Below are 13,847 nucleotides of genomic sequence, written 5' to 3'. Positions count from 1 at the left end.
ATATATATACGACAGGCTTCTTTCAGTTTCTGTCTACCAAATCCACTCACAAGGCATTGGTCGGCCCGGGGCTATAGCATAGGACACTTGCTCAAGGTGCCACACAGTGGGACTGAACCCGGAACCATGTGGTTGGTTAGCAAGCTACTTACCACGCAGCCACTCCTGCGCCTATATATATATATATATAATATATAATGATATATATATATATATCATTAGTATATCATAAATCAAAAAAAGAAGCACACTTTAAGTTATGAAGCAGAATTTAAATAAAGTTAGTTGTGGCTGGTCTGTGGGGTTACCCTGGGTTTCATGAGATGTTGAAAACCTAAATGCTTTATGGATGCAAAATCTGGGATAATCTTATAGACTGGCCATAACTAACTTTATCCATATGTGTGTGTGTGTGTGTGTGTGTGAAATAAAATGACAAAGCCAAAGCAATGTGATATTTCTACGAGAGAGAGAGAGAGAGAGAGAGAGAGAGAAAAGAAAGAGAGAGAAGGAAAAGAGAGATGCACAAGGACTCAGCGGTTACTCATTCAGAGCTGAGTAGAATGGAACAATGTGAAATGATGTGCCAGACTCAAAAGGACACAACACATTGTCCAGTTCAGGAATTGAACCAACGACCTTATGATCATGAACTAACCCTCCTATCTCCTCACACATGTGTCTTCATACAACATGATAGATGTAACCTAAACACTTACAGCAGCCATAGTTAGACATGTAGTGATGCTTAACATCCAAATCATATAAATATTTTCAGTAAAATGTCACATAAACATCAAAAAAATATCTAAACACTGGACATAAAATGCTTAAATTTAAGCACTTATAGAAGTGAAGGCGCATGGCTCAGTGGTTAGAGTGTCGAGCTTACGATCGTGAGGTTGTGAGCTGCGTGTTGTGTTCTTGAGCAAGACACTTTATTTCACGTTGCTCCAGTTCACTCAGCTGTAGAAATGAGTTGCGACATCACTGGTGCCAAGCTGTATCGACCTTTGTCTTTCCCTTGGATAACACTGGTGGCGTGGAGAGGGGAGGCCGGTATGCATGGGCGACTGCCGGTCTTCCATAAACAACCTTGCCCGGACTTGTGTCTAGGAGGGTAACTTTCTAGGTGCAATCCCATGGTCATTCATGACCGAAGGGGGTCTTTACCCTTTATAGAAGGAAGTTATTTCAACACCTGAAAGTATTTAAGCATTAATCATTTGAAGTTATTTAAACATCTAGAAGTGTTTAAGATAAATTGATGTTAAAAAGCCTTACATAGACTCAAAACCTTAGATTAAACAGAAGGGAAAATGAAACTATGTGACATTCATGCCTTTCTGAAGTGATGAAAACCAAATCACAAATTTCATCAGGGCAGAAGCACTCAACTGCACTAAAACTAGAGTATCTTCTAAAACATGTACAACCAGAGTAGAAATGGGATGCTGTGATGTTCATGACTTCAACAAGAGCATTATTTATCAAAATTGAAATGACATAGTTTGAACCAAAGTTTGAAACTGAGTTGGTTGATTCAGTTCTCCAGGAGTTTATATATTGTAGGGTACTTCTTATTCAACCAATGTTTCAAGTTAATAATAATTTAAAGTTTTAGAAATGTCTACATTTTAAGAAAATATTGGGTATGGATATAAAGATTATATGAAAGATGACAAAAAGTATGAGCACCCATTTCAAGAGTTCATCTCTGATGATCTCACATTTTAATCATCTATGTTATATCTTTATATATAAAAGAGAGGTTGTGTGCTGTCTCCTACGATTTAGATTCCTAACTACTCCCACATTTTGCAGTGCAGTTTAACCAAAACCGGGTATCTTATAGTCGTGATTCATATCGAGCCCGTCTGGGTATTAGCACGCGTCTATGATGAGTCTACGATTTAAAAAAAAATTTACCATAAATTTTTCCCATTTTTAATGCATTTTTGGCATATATAAGGGAAGTAACTCTCTAAAAATGTATTATTAAATCTCAGAACATAAAAAGTTACAGTAACACCCCGCCTTTGTGGTTAGCCATATTGAGATGGCTATTATACTTTACATCTCTAAAAATGCTTATATAGTTATTTCCCTTACAAACCCAAGCAACGCCGGGCGATACTGCTAGTTTTCTTCATAGCCAAACAGATGACTCACATTTAAAATTGAACAAGTATTCCTTACCAGATATTCAAGAGTTGGTGAAGCAGGCAGCAGTTTCTGTTCTATAATGTCGTGAAAGTTGGTACTGACCAAAACATGGGGGCAGTTCTCCATGGTGAGCCAGTGACGGAGACTGGCACACAACAATGTCAAACCATCAACCTGTTGGTGGAAACAACTGTATTTCATGTCACAAGGCCAGCAATTTTGGGGGCAGGGCAAGTTGATTACATTGACTCCAGCACTCAACTGGTACTTATTTTATTGACTCCAAAAGGATGAAAGGCAAAGTCAACCACATTGGGATTTGAACTCAGAATACAAAGACAGGTGAAAATCTGCTAAGCTTTTTGCCTGGCATGCTAACAATTCTGCCATCATGCTGCTTTGAAAAGCTAGAATATATTGGAATGAGTTTCTTGATGATGTGTCCTGATCCTTGGAAGGATGTGTACTCAATGCTGTAAGCTAATAAAACATTTGTAAATTTTACAGTGCTCCCACTGACATACAGTGATGAACCATTGCTACAAAGTGGCGGCAATTTCCGTAAATAACTTACAAGGTAGACATACAAACAGGGCAAATCTATTTCTCCATTGATTGTAAAAATGAAAGATGAGATGGTCATGGCAGGGATGCTTTTGATTATAGGTCTGCTAGGTCAGTACTGACCTGAGGTTAATCAACAACAATGATGATGTTGATGATGACAACAACCAACCAGCCAGTTAACTAATTAATTAAATGACTACTAATATTCAGGTCAGCTAGAATGACTGATATTATAAGGGCTTCATACTTTGCACCACATTTAGCAGAGATGAAGTCAGACTTACCGATTCTGTTCCTTTACCAAATTCATCAACAATGACCAAAGATCTACCTGTTGCATGTCTCAGACAATCTGACATCTTTGTGGTGCCAATATAGGGATAAAAAAAAAGAAAAGGAGACAAGACAAAATGTCAATAGTATGAAGAAAAGTGATAAAATCAAAGAAAATGTTTCCGCTATAAAAAAAACTGAGTCAATGAGAAAGATTTTATGTGGTCACTGTAGCTAGAAATAGCAGCCAAGTCTCCTTCAAACCACAACTTACCATTTAAAAATACAAAAGGTTGATTGGATAGATGTAATTATTGGATAAATATGTGGACATTGGATAGATGTAGTCTTAGATACACTTCCTTAGTTTGTTCCTTGCTATACTGCACATCAGTGAATTTGGCTGGATGGTGCCAGTAGCATAGCCGTTGCTCTTTGAGAAGAGAGTGATGGTGCCACACTCAACCCGTTTCTTAATTTCTGGTGAAAAAGATGATGGTGATACACATATGGTTCTCCAGAATCCATCACTCAGCATAACATAGCTGACTGGGGTAGGGTGGGGGTGAGGAGAGAATAGACTGGCAGCAATATGTAATGGGGCAGTTTATTTCTCAACACTGGAAGGATAGAAAGTAAAGTTAACCATGGCAGGAATTGAACTTGGAAAACAGAGAAAGCCAGAGTAAATACTGCAATGCATTCTAGCCAAATGCTTCAACAATTCTACTAATTTGCCTCCTTTTTACATACATCATCATATATGGGATGGGGAATACCCATACTGTCCAGCCTCGAATGAAGAACCATCCTAATCAAAGAGCAGCTCAATTAGGGCTGACCTGGGACTAAATGACAATTAGAAATAATGGGTTTCTGTCTGGTTTAATCATTTGCTGTTTTATAAGAGAGGGGAATGGAGGAGTGAAAGAGTGATGCATTTTCTGAAGAGATTAGAATTATTGGCAATGTGAGGAGGAACAGTTCCACAATATTCATGGAACTAAACTACATCCGCTTCTCTCAACTTAAATCATTGAAGATTATAACATTATTGTCTGTTCCATTATCACTCACCACTATCAAAGTTAACAAAGCAGCCTCTATCCAGCTGCCCCGTGAGCTGGGATTAGCAACAGATTACACCCTGTGATCCAGCAAAAAGAAAGGACGAATTGGAAAATTGAAGTTCTCATTATACTTCTTTTAGTTAAAAAAAAAAAATGAGATGGTCAAAGCTGGGTCTCAACAAAAGGACAGTCCACGTATTCCTTTTCAAATCTATTGCAAAACATAACTTGCACCACTGCCAACACTATTATCTTTATTGCTGCAGTCATCTTACTACAAGTTCTCTATATTACAGAGAATTGTTAAGTCAAAAGAATAAATGACCAACTCACCTGGTTAATATCGAGCATGAAAGTTGACAACCCAACAGAGACACTTTCTTGAGACTTGATACGAGTAAAGATCCTGTCAACAGTACAAACAGTGCTGGGACTTTCAGCAGGAATGAAGCTGCCAATGTAGGACATGTACAAAATGAGGGCTACCTATAATATAATAATCAAGAATGACAATGACAAATTCTTCAGATGACATGTTTAAGAAACAAGCAAACATCATAAATAACGGTGGACTTCTGCATCATCATCATTTAATGTCCGCTTTCCATGCTGGCATGGGTTGGAAGATTTGACTGAGGACTGGTGAACAAGATGGCTGCACCAGACTCCAATCTGATCTGGCAGTTTCTACAGCTGGAAGGCCTTCCTAATGCCAACCACTCCGAGAGTGTAGTGGGTGCTTTTATGTGCCACTGGCACGAGGGCCAGTCTGGCGGTACTGGCAAACAGCCACGCTCAAATGGTGTTTTTTATGTGCCACCCGCACAGGAGTCAGTCCAGCAGCACTGGCAACGACCTCACTCGAATGTCTTGCTCATGTGCCAGTAAGGCGACGCTGGTAATGATCACGCTCAAATGGTGCTCTTTACGTGCCACCGGTACGGAAACCAGACAGCTGCTCTGGCAGTGATCCCGCTCGGATGGAGCTGTTAAAGCTCCACTGGCACAGGTGCCAGTCATCGAATTTGGTTCAATTTATGTGAAACGAAATTTCAAAAGAATAAAGTCTCTAACAAATTGATCTGTTAGTATTACATTTTTTGCTAGAGACAAATATATATGTTACCAGCCAATATCAAATGTCCTAAGGGATAAAATACTGGACTCTCAGCTCATAGGTCATGAGTTCAACTCAATTGCAGTTCAGAAGTTTTGTTGTTTCTGTTGGAGAGAGATCACTTCATTCTACATTGTTTCCATTCACCTAGCCATCAGGGATCCGTTTAGTCATGACAGCATTCACAGTTCATTTAAGACTGTTTACTCGTGATAAATTAATATTTGCCTCAATTCATCTAGTTGGCAGCAACAGTTACCAGATTATCCTATATCACCTGGGAATGTTAATTGTGAAGGACAGAGAATCTATCCAGGTGATATTTTATATGCCATTTCTTTAATACCACAAAACCAAACTTACATTACAACTCTTAAGGGTTCTTCAGATACAGAGAGACGTTTATAGCATTTCAATAACCTCTGATTACTTGAAGAGTTAAAGATTATCTGAACTTCCATCAGCTCAGATAAATGAAGACATAATGCAAAAAACACACAACACCAGATGAGATACTATCAAATATGTAGCATTACAGTTAGTATTTTCAAAGGGATTCATTGTCTGGTAAGCTGTAAGGTAACCTCATTAGTGTTGGTGGCTCAAGAAAAAAAAAGAAAGAAAGAAAAGGCACCAAGTATATGCTCTAAAGTGGTTGACATTAGGAAGAATATCCAACTGTAGAAACCATGCCAAAACAGAAACTGGATCACAACACAGTCCTTGGACAGACTGGATTCTATTAAACTGTCCATGGAAAATGGAAAATGGACATTAAATGATGATATACACTGTGAACAATGGTGTTAGACAATGTATTAACTTTTGTAAATTTCAACAGGGCTGCAATCTTCAGAATTTGGAATTATCAAGTTAAGTTAAAATTTATACTGTCAAATCTGAAATGTGCCCGATGGACCTACATAACAAATTAAATTTGTCTCACCTAATTAAAATATGTATGCCTGGAAAGATCTAATAGTTTTTTTTTGTTGTTTTTTTTTTTTGAAAATCATGAAAATTTGCAAATTTTAACAGGATTGGAGTCATAAAAATTTTCCATTTTCAAGGAATAACAAAGTTTAAATCATTAAGTGCAAAAATGTGATGTTGGTCTAAAATAATATATTAAAACATGTTCCAGCTAATTGAGATGGGGACATGTTCAGAAATTTGAATTTTGACAAATTCTACTTTGAAAATTCATAGAAATTTGGAAATTTCAAACATATTGAAGTCATTTATTTTTTGGGCATATTTTATAAGGGAGAAAGAGAGTATTTTTGAATGTTACAGTTTGTACCTTGCTTGAAACAAGTAAAAACTAAAAATTCTAATAAGCACCTGCAAAAGGAAAAAAAAAAATCAATTTTCACTTATAATAAAGGAAGCAAATGACAGACCCAAATTCAGGAGTAGGCCTCACAACCCATGCACAGTTTAACACCCCCACCTGGCCTTTGGGTGCCTTTAGCAGAATTCACTTTATTGCAAGCACCTGATTCACTTGAGCCATCGTTTTCTTACTCGCAGGTATTCAGGTTAGACATCAGCCACATGAATCCTACTAGTCATGGAGGGTCTCCAAAAGCCACGGGAACTTCCCATCCGCCTTTTAACAAGAAGAAAAGAAAAAGAAAGAGCATGCAAGCAGAGATTAAAAAGCTGTCTCTCACCTGCTTCAAATATACACTTTTACCAGATGCATTTGGCCCAGTTAATATCTTCAGTTTTGGATGCCGTCCACCACTTGTGATATCATTGGCAACATATGGACTGGATACAATCTCCTGCAATGGGTGCCTGGTGTAAAGACAGTGGCAAATAACTTAGTGATGTACATGACTTTTCAGATCGTCAAACACTCCAATCCACACCACGGCCACCCCTAGCAACAACAGAACAACATTCCACCAATATCACCCCTTTAACACATTCCGCAAGCACAACCTCCAGTATTGGTTCCTGTTTTCATTCTCCTACTTCTGTTGATTATTGTCAGAGAAACGACTCCAAATTCTGTTTTCTTAACCATTTTTTAGCTAAACTCCAAGCCTACAGGAGAAATTCCATTTATCTCCGTCTTGTTTCTTGAAAAAGAGCTTTTGTTCAAAACATTTGATGAAGTTTATTCTTCTGACAGTATAAATTAATCACTGTGTTATGCTATGTAGGTGATGCTTATCATGCCTTAGATCACATGGATTTATTATCAAGCCCTTCTCACGAGTTAAACTGGATTGTTTGTTTGTTTATGTGTGTGTGTGTGTGTGTTTGTGTGTGTGTGTGCATTTATCTTTATTGTTTGAGTTATTTCTTTCGGCATATGTTAAATTCATTCAGCTCTTGTTTAAATTAAGCAAATTACTGTAGGATACAAATGTTTTATACACTGTTTTGTGAATGTCTAAGTATCTAGGTAGGCTTCAGGATTCAAAACAGGACAAATGCTGTGTTGATGACATCTAATGAGGCAGAAACATGTCAACAGCTGTCTTTTTGTCTCTAGACAACCAAAGTGTTTTTTTATAGGGTATTTCAATTTTGAGGATATTTTTCAATTTTAAGTTTATCTCCCCTTGTCAATAAGTGTTTGATTACAATTTCCACGAAATTAGTTTATCTTCTCTGAAATGGGAGAAAATTTCAATAAACCAAAAAATAGCTTGCATCATATTTATATATTTTTATTAATCTTCATTATTTGTAAATATATATATATACACACACACACAACCTTTTGGCTGACATACCCTCCAACCTTCATCAGGTGTCTTGGGGAAATTTTGAACCTGGGTTCTCATTCCTAAGGTATTTTTTGATATAATAATAATAATAATAATAATAATAATAATAATAATAATAATAATTATAATAATGATAATGATAATAATAATGATAATGATAATAATAATAATAATAATAATAATAATAATAATAATAATAATAATAATAATAATAGTAATAATAATAATAATAACATCGAAAAATACCTTAGGAATGAGAACCCAGGTTTGAAATTTCCCCAAGACACCTGATGAAGGCTGGAGGGGTATATCAGCCGAAATGTTGTGTTAACAACAAATAAGATGAGGACAAAATGTAAATAATGAACATAATTCCTCATCTCTTAAATATAGAACTATATACATACATATATATATATCAAATGGTACTTTTTATGTGCAGGTGGCACATAAAAAGCACCATTTGAGCGTGGCCATTGCCAGTACCACCTAACTGGCCCTCGTGCCGGTGGCACATGAAAAGCACCCACTACATTCTCGGAGTGGTTGGCGTTAGGAAGGGCATCCAGCTGTAGAAACTCTGCCAGATCAGATTGGAGTCTGGTGCAGCCATCTGGTTCACCAGTCCTCAGTTAAATCGTCCAACCCATGCTAGCATGGAAAGCAGATGTTAAACGATGGTGATGATGATGATATTTATGAGAGAGAGAGAGAAAGAGAGAAGATTGAAAGAAAGCTTTTAATGTTTTGAATACATACCTGCCAGCTTTGATATCAATTACGTTTTCAGGGGTGAATATTGGTTGGACATAGCCAAATTCTTGAGCACAAAGACTTAGTGCTATAAGACTGTTCAATTATACAAAAATTAACACATATTAAAGTAGGTCACATCGATAGAACTTTTGTAATTAAATTTCATATACCAGCTGCAATTATTTCACTTCTCTTATATTTTTAAAACATTTTTATTCATCCATTTGTGAACAATAAGCACTATTGGTGATAGGGTTTCCATAGATCAATAACTGATTTATTGCATTTCCAATGAAATAAGTTACAAGAGATTGTTTTTGCATTTTGGACAGACAGAACAAATACAAGTTCTTGATTACTGGGATCAGCTCAAGAAGGTCTCCAATATAGTGAGCACTATATTATATTATCCAAATGATGTTGGCATCAACTCTAAAATTCCCTCATGCAATCTTCCCCACTACAAAAATCATGCTTGCATCACATAACATCACTAAGACAGAACTATTTCACTTCAACTGGCCTTGTTCTCTTTAACATTATGCCAAGACACATAAGGGAAGAAAAAGATCTCATAGTATTGAAATGGTTCCTGGATGAATTCCTCCAACAAATTCCAGGTAAACCACCAACACCCAGACGTATCTCTACAAACAATACCTCTTTGCTGAAATGGGCCACAGAGCCCAAAGCATGACTGTAACAGGAAACAATTAAATGTCTAATGGAGCTCTTGAGTGAGTCATCAACGAGGCCAATAATAGCTGAAACCTAAGTATATGAGGTAATTTTGGTGCCATGGACCAATTTATCAGATATGTACATCTTTCATCAGTTCATGTATGTATGTGTGTGTGTGTGTGTGTGTGTGTGTGTGTGTGTGTGTGTATGTATGTATGTATGTATACGAGACAAAATGTCTGTAGGTCAATGAGTACTGATCACTCATTAGTTGGTTTTAAGCTTTTTCCATCCAAGGGGTTTTAATTTGAAATTTACATGTTGTTATTTCAAGTTTATCTACTTTGAGTTCCACCACTAAAAACGATTTATATGATAAATATTTTTATATCATCTCAGTGAAGAATATCAAATACTTTTTTTATTATGTCTTAGCCAGATATTTTCTCAAGGTCTCAGAGACTGAGACTTTCTCAGGTGGAGAAACAGAGGAGGAAGAAGTGACATGTGTTGCTGCAGAAGAAAAACAATCCATCTAGATATTGAGTTCTCAGGGCGGAGATATACACCTGCATGCTCACAACTGAATGAATTCTGTTAAAGGTACTCAAAAACAGGCCAGACGTAAACCAAGCAATGGAGTGAGTCTACCACCCAAGTTAGTTTCACAGCATTCATTTTAATTGCCGCATATCTATAAATGTATTTCTGATCTAATTAACCAAACACATTTTCAGGACATTATAGCTTTAACACATAACCTAATTAATTTATGCTGTGACACCAAAACTCTGAATTAATTGGTGGGACTTTTTCGAGTTATCTTTTAAATCCTTCTATCAGAAGGTCAAAACTAAAATACCTTCCCTGTTTGATCACTCACTTCCCTATAATGAGAGACATTATATTTAAAGTTTCTAACACTATCTAGGAAAGAGAATTACTAAACGTTTTTAACAATGTCAGTGTTATAGGTCACAGGATATATAACTAGGCTACAAATTAAATTCCAGAACAGACATTATGACTCTGGCTGTAACATATCGGTTACTATGGCATTATAACACTTACTTCAATGCTGACTATGTAACATTAACATAACTCTTATTATAATACTTATATGACCCTTACTATAACACTTACTATGACACTATGACCTTTACAAGAAGCCTTACTATGACATTTACTATGCTCCTTATAATGATACAATGTTATTTACGTTGCTGGCAAAATTTCAGGTGCTTTTTGCACCTGGGTTAGGTTCCATAAAACTCACCAATCCAGTTCTGCTGCAGAATCCATGACATTAAACAATACTTGACAATGTTCCAATATAGTGTCCTGTAGTTGATGCATTATTGCTGTTTCATGGTCTGTAATAACGATAAAGGAACAACAAGAAGATGTTTTAATGGAATGTTAAACATGAATAAACGTTACATGCTGGCCTCTGGCTATCGATATAATGACTGCAGTGAGGAAGAGACATATTAGCCATTCAATAACACATGAAGATGCACTGCATCTCATGTGGTGGAAATCATGTCAGTGGCCCAAATGTAGTTGATGAGGGAAAAATGTTGACACCAAATAATAAATGTTTAAATGAAGTTAACAGTTGTGGCTGTGTGGTAAGGAGTTTGCTTTCCAGTTACATAGTTTTAGGTTCAGTCTCACAGCTTGGCACCTTGGGCAAGAGTCTTCTACCAAAGACTCAGACCAACCAAAGCCAAACGAATGCATCTGGTAGATGGGAGCTGAAATAAGCCTGTCATACATGTTTGTGTGGGGGGTGCCCTTGTGTTTATCCTCCATCACCCCCACTGACACTGCTTGAGCAGTGGAGATGTTTACTTATGCTTGTTTGCATAAACAATGTCTCAGTAGCTTGATATGTGAACACATGGAATTAAGAATCTTATTCGAAAACAGGTAAGGATTGGTGACAAGAAAAATTTTGGTTATAAAATCCTGCTTTGTCCAATTTATGGAACAAAAAGGGGGTAAAAAAATTATGATGGATGATATATTTGTTGAATAATTGCAGTTATAAATGCTAAACAGCTATATAAAGCTTGCAGTCCACCCAAACTATGCACTGCTCTGGATTAAAAGGTTACATGTTTGTGTGAGTGTGTGCTTATATTTTACATAAACATATGTAAATGTTTTATATATATATATATAAACAGAGGGAGAGAGAGGGGGGAGAGAGAAAGAGAGAAACAAAAGGTATTTGGTAGTATACAGAATTTGGTATTAATAGCAAATCATTCCTTACCAGTGATCTCACATTGTGTGTCACCTAAAATCTTGTCTAAATCTGAAAATACAAGATTATCAAAAAATTAGCAGAATAAATGGCCAAATCAGAGGAAGAAGGAGATCTGGATTAGGGAGGAAGGAGAAAGCAACTACAAAGCCAGGTCCAAATGCTTACAACAGAGGGTGCACTGCAAAAAGCATCCAATAATTAGATGTTAAACAGGGCAATGGAGCTTGGTGCAGCCCTAGGGCTGCTCAACGGCTCCCATTAAACTGTCTAACCAACACCAGTAGGGAAAACAGATATTACAAGGTGATGATAACTATGCACAACCCAACTGTGTTGGGTTGCATGAGTCCATGGTCATTGTAGACTAGTAACTGTTGCATTCTGACTGAATCACCCTTGCTCATCTTAGCTGTAGCCATAAAAACAACAACAGTGGAGGCGCAATGGTCCAGTGGTTAGGGCAGCAGACTCGCCGTCGTAAGAACGCAGTTTCATTTCTAGACCGGGCATTGTGAGTGTTTATTGAGCAAAAACACCTAAGCTCCACGAGGCTCCGGCAGGGGTTGGTGGTGAATCCAGCTGTACTCTTTCACCACAACTTTCTCTCTTTCTTCCTACTTCTGCCACAAAGTAGAGGAACCATGGTGTAACCCCACCTATGGTGTGGTAAACTTTCAGACCCTAGTCTAGATTGCGAATCCTCTGTACCCCAGGATGGCTCAGCTCTCCGCCCGTTAAAAGCCACCGTTTACGGAATGAGGATAACAACGTAGCTTTCGCGCCCGTGTAACTGCCAGTCTATCGCGTGTGGTGGGTGGATCTTTAAGTTGCCACACGCATTCTTAGTAGCTTAGAGGAGGTTCGAATTAGAGATTATTCTTTGTGGCTAATGGCATGAGTCCTGATTGGAAGAAGAAGGAGGAAGGGACAACAACAACAAAAATTTACTGTAACTCACTTCTAGTGCTGGCACTTTTGTAGTGTATCATGTTATTGGATAAAAACTGTAATAAACAGAATTAGAAGATTTACAAATAAATATTCCAAGTAAATTCTATAGACGTCATAAAACAGTAGAAAATTGTTTGTGATGATAGAAAGAGTGTATATATTGTTGTGAATGAGGATTAGGGATTAGGGTTATTTAAGATAATGTTCTTTATCAAAGAAATGAAGAGAGACCTGTTGAAGGTTGTAATAGAAAACTGGAAAGAATGTGGAAGATACTGGTTAGATGACCAGGCAAAAGAGAATAGTAGTGGGGAGTCGATGGTCACAAGATAGATTTAGATAGTGAAGGAAAGACAAAGGTGGGAAAGTAAAAATAAGGGTATGAGCTGTGTGTGTGTGTGTGTGTGTGTGTGTGTGTGTGTGTGTGTGTATTTGAGGCAGATTTTTTTTTATGGCTTGATACCCTGCCTGTCGCCAACCCTCACCTGTTTTCAAACAAAGTAATATTCGCCCCATGGGAGACTGGAAAGGAATGACATGGATTGTTTGATGATTGTGTTCATCTACTATCATCACATGCTCACACAAACAAAAAAACACTTACACACACATGCATATATATATATATATATATATATATATATATATATATAGGCACAGGAGTGGCTGTGTGGTAAGTAGCTAGCTTACCAACAACATGGTTCCGGGTTCATTCCCACTGCGTGACACCTTGAGCAAGTGTCTTCTACTATAGCCAAAGACTTGTGAGTGGATTTGGTCGACAGAAACTGAAAGAAGCACGTCATATATAAGTATATATGTGTGTGTGTGTGTTTGTCCCCTGCAACATCGCTTGACAACCGATGTTGGTGTATTTACATAACTTAGCGGTTCGGCAAAAGAGGCCAATAGAATAAGTAAGAGAATAAGTCCTGGTGTCGATTTGCTCGACTAAAGGCTGCAGTCAAATGACTGAAACAAGTAAAAGAGAAAAAAATATATATAGGCACATACACACACGCCGCTGCCCACCGTTTCCTGCTGCCACTGTCATCGCCACCACCACCACCACCACCGCCAAACCACTACCACCACCATTATCATTGTTATTATTTTTATGATTATTCAAAGTGGTGAGCTGGCAGAATCGTTAGCAAGCTGGACAAGATGCTCAGCAGTATTTCCTCTGTCTTCGTGTTCTGAGTTCAAATTCTGCCGAGGTTGACTTTGCTTTTCATCCTTTC

General features: G+C 37.4%; 1 protein-coding gene across 4 annotated transcripts in view; it reads right to left on the bottom strand.

Moving 5' to 3' along the window:
* Positions 1 to 13,847, bottom strand: part of LOC115214888 (mutS protein homolog 5-like) — a 281,559-nt gene that overhangs the window by 4,836 nt on the left and 262,876 nt on the right. For 3 of the 4 annotated variants that reach the window (XM_036505640.1, XM_029783919.2, XM_036505638.1), the window contains exons 17-24: positions 12,611 to 12,656; positions 11,659 to 11,700; positions 10,654 to 10,750; positions 8,700 to 8,789; positions 6,870 to 6,996; positions 4,410 to 4,562; positions 3,018 to 3,092; positions 2,200 to 2,340 (exon numbers count right to left, since the gene is read on the bottom strand). In XM_036505640.1, the coding sequence (XP_036361533.1) occupies positions 2,200 to 2,340; positions 3,018 to 3,092; positions 4,410 to 4,562; positions 6,870 to 6,996; positions 8,700 to 8,789; positions 10,654 to 10,750; positions 11,659 to 11,700; positions 12,611 to 12,656 (771 nt within the window). The remainder of the gene's footprint in view (positions 1 to 2,199; positions 2,341 to 3,017; positions 3,093 to 4,409; positions 4,563 to 6,869; positions 6,997 to 8,699; positions 8,790 to 10,653; positions 10,751 to 11,658; positions 11,701 to 12,610; positions 12,657 to 13,847) is intronic. The other variant, XM_036505639.1, reaches the window with a different exon arrangement.

This window comes from Octopus sinensis, linkage group LG8, assembly GCF_006345805.1.
Source record: "Octopus sinensis linkage group LG8, ASM634580v1, whole genome shotgun sequence".
Classification (NCBI taxonomy): Eukaryota; Metazoa; Mollusca; class Cephalopoda; order Octopoda; family Octopodidae; genus Octopus; species Octopus sinensis.
Note: the sequence above shows the minus strand (reverse complement) of the source record. Positions and strands in the feature narration are given on the sequence as shown.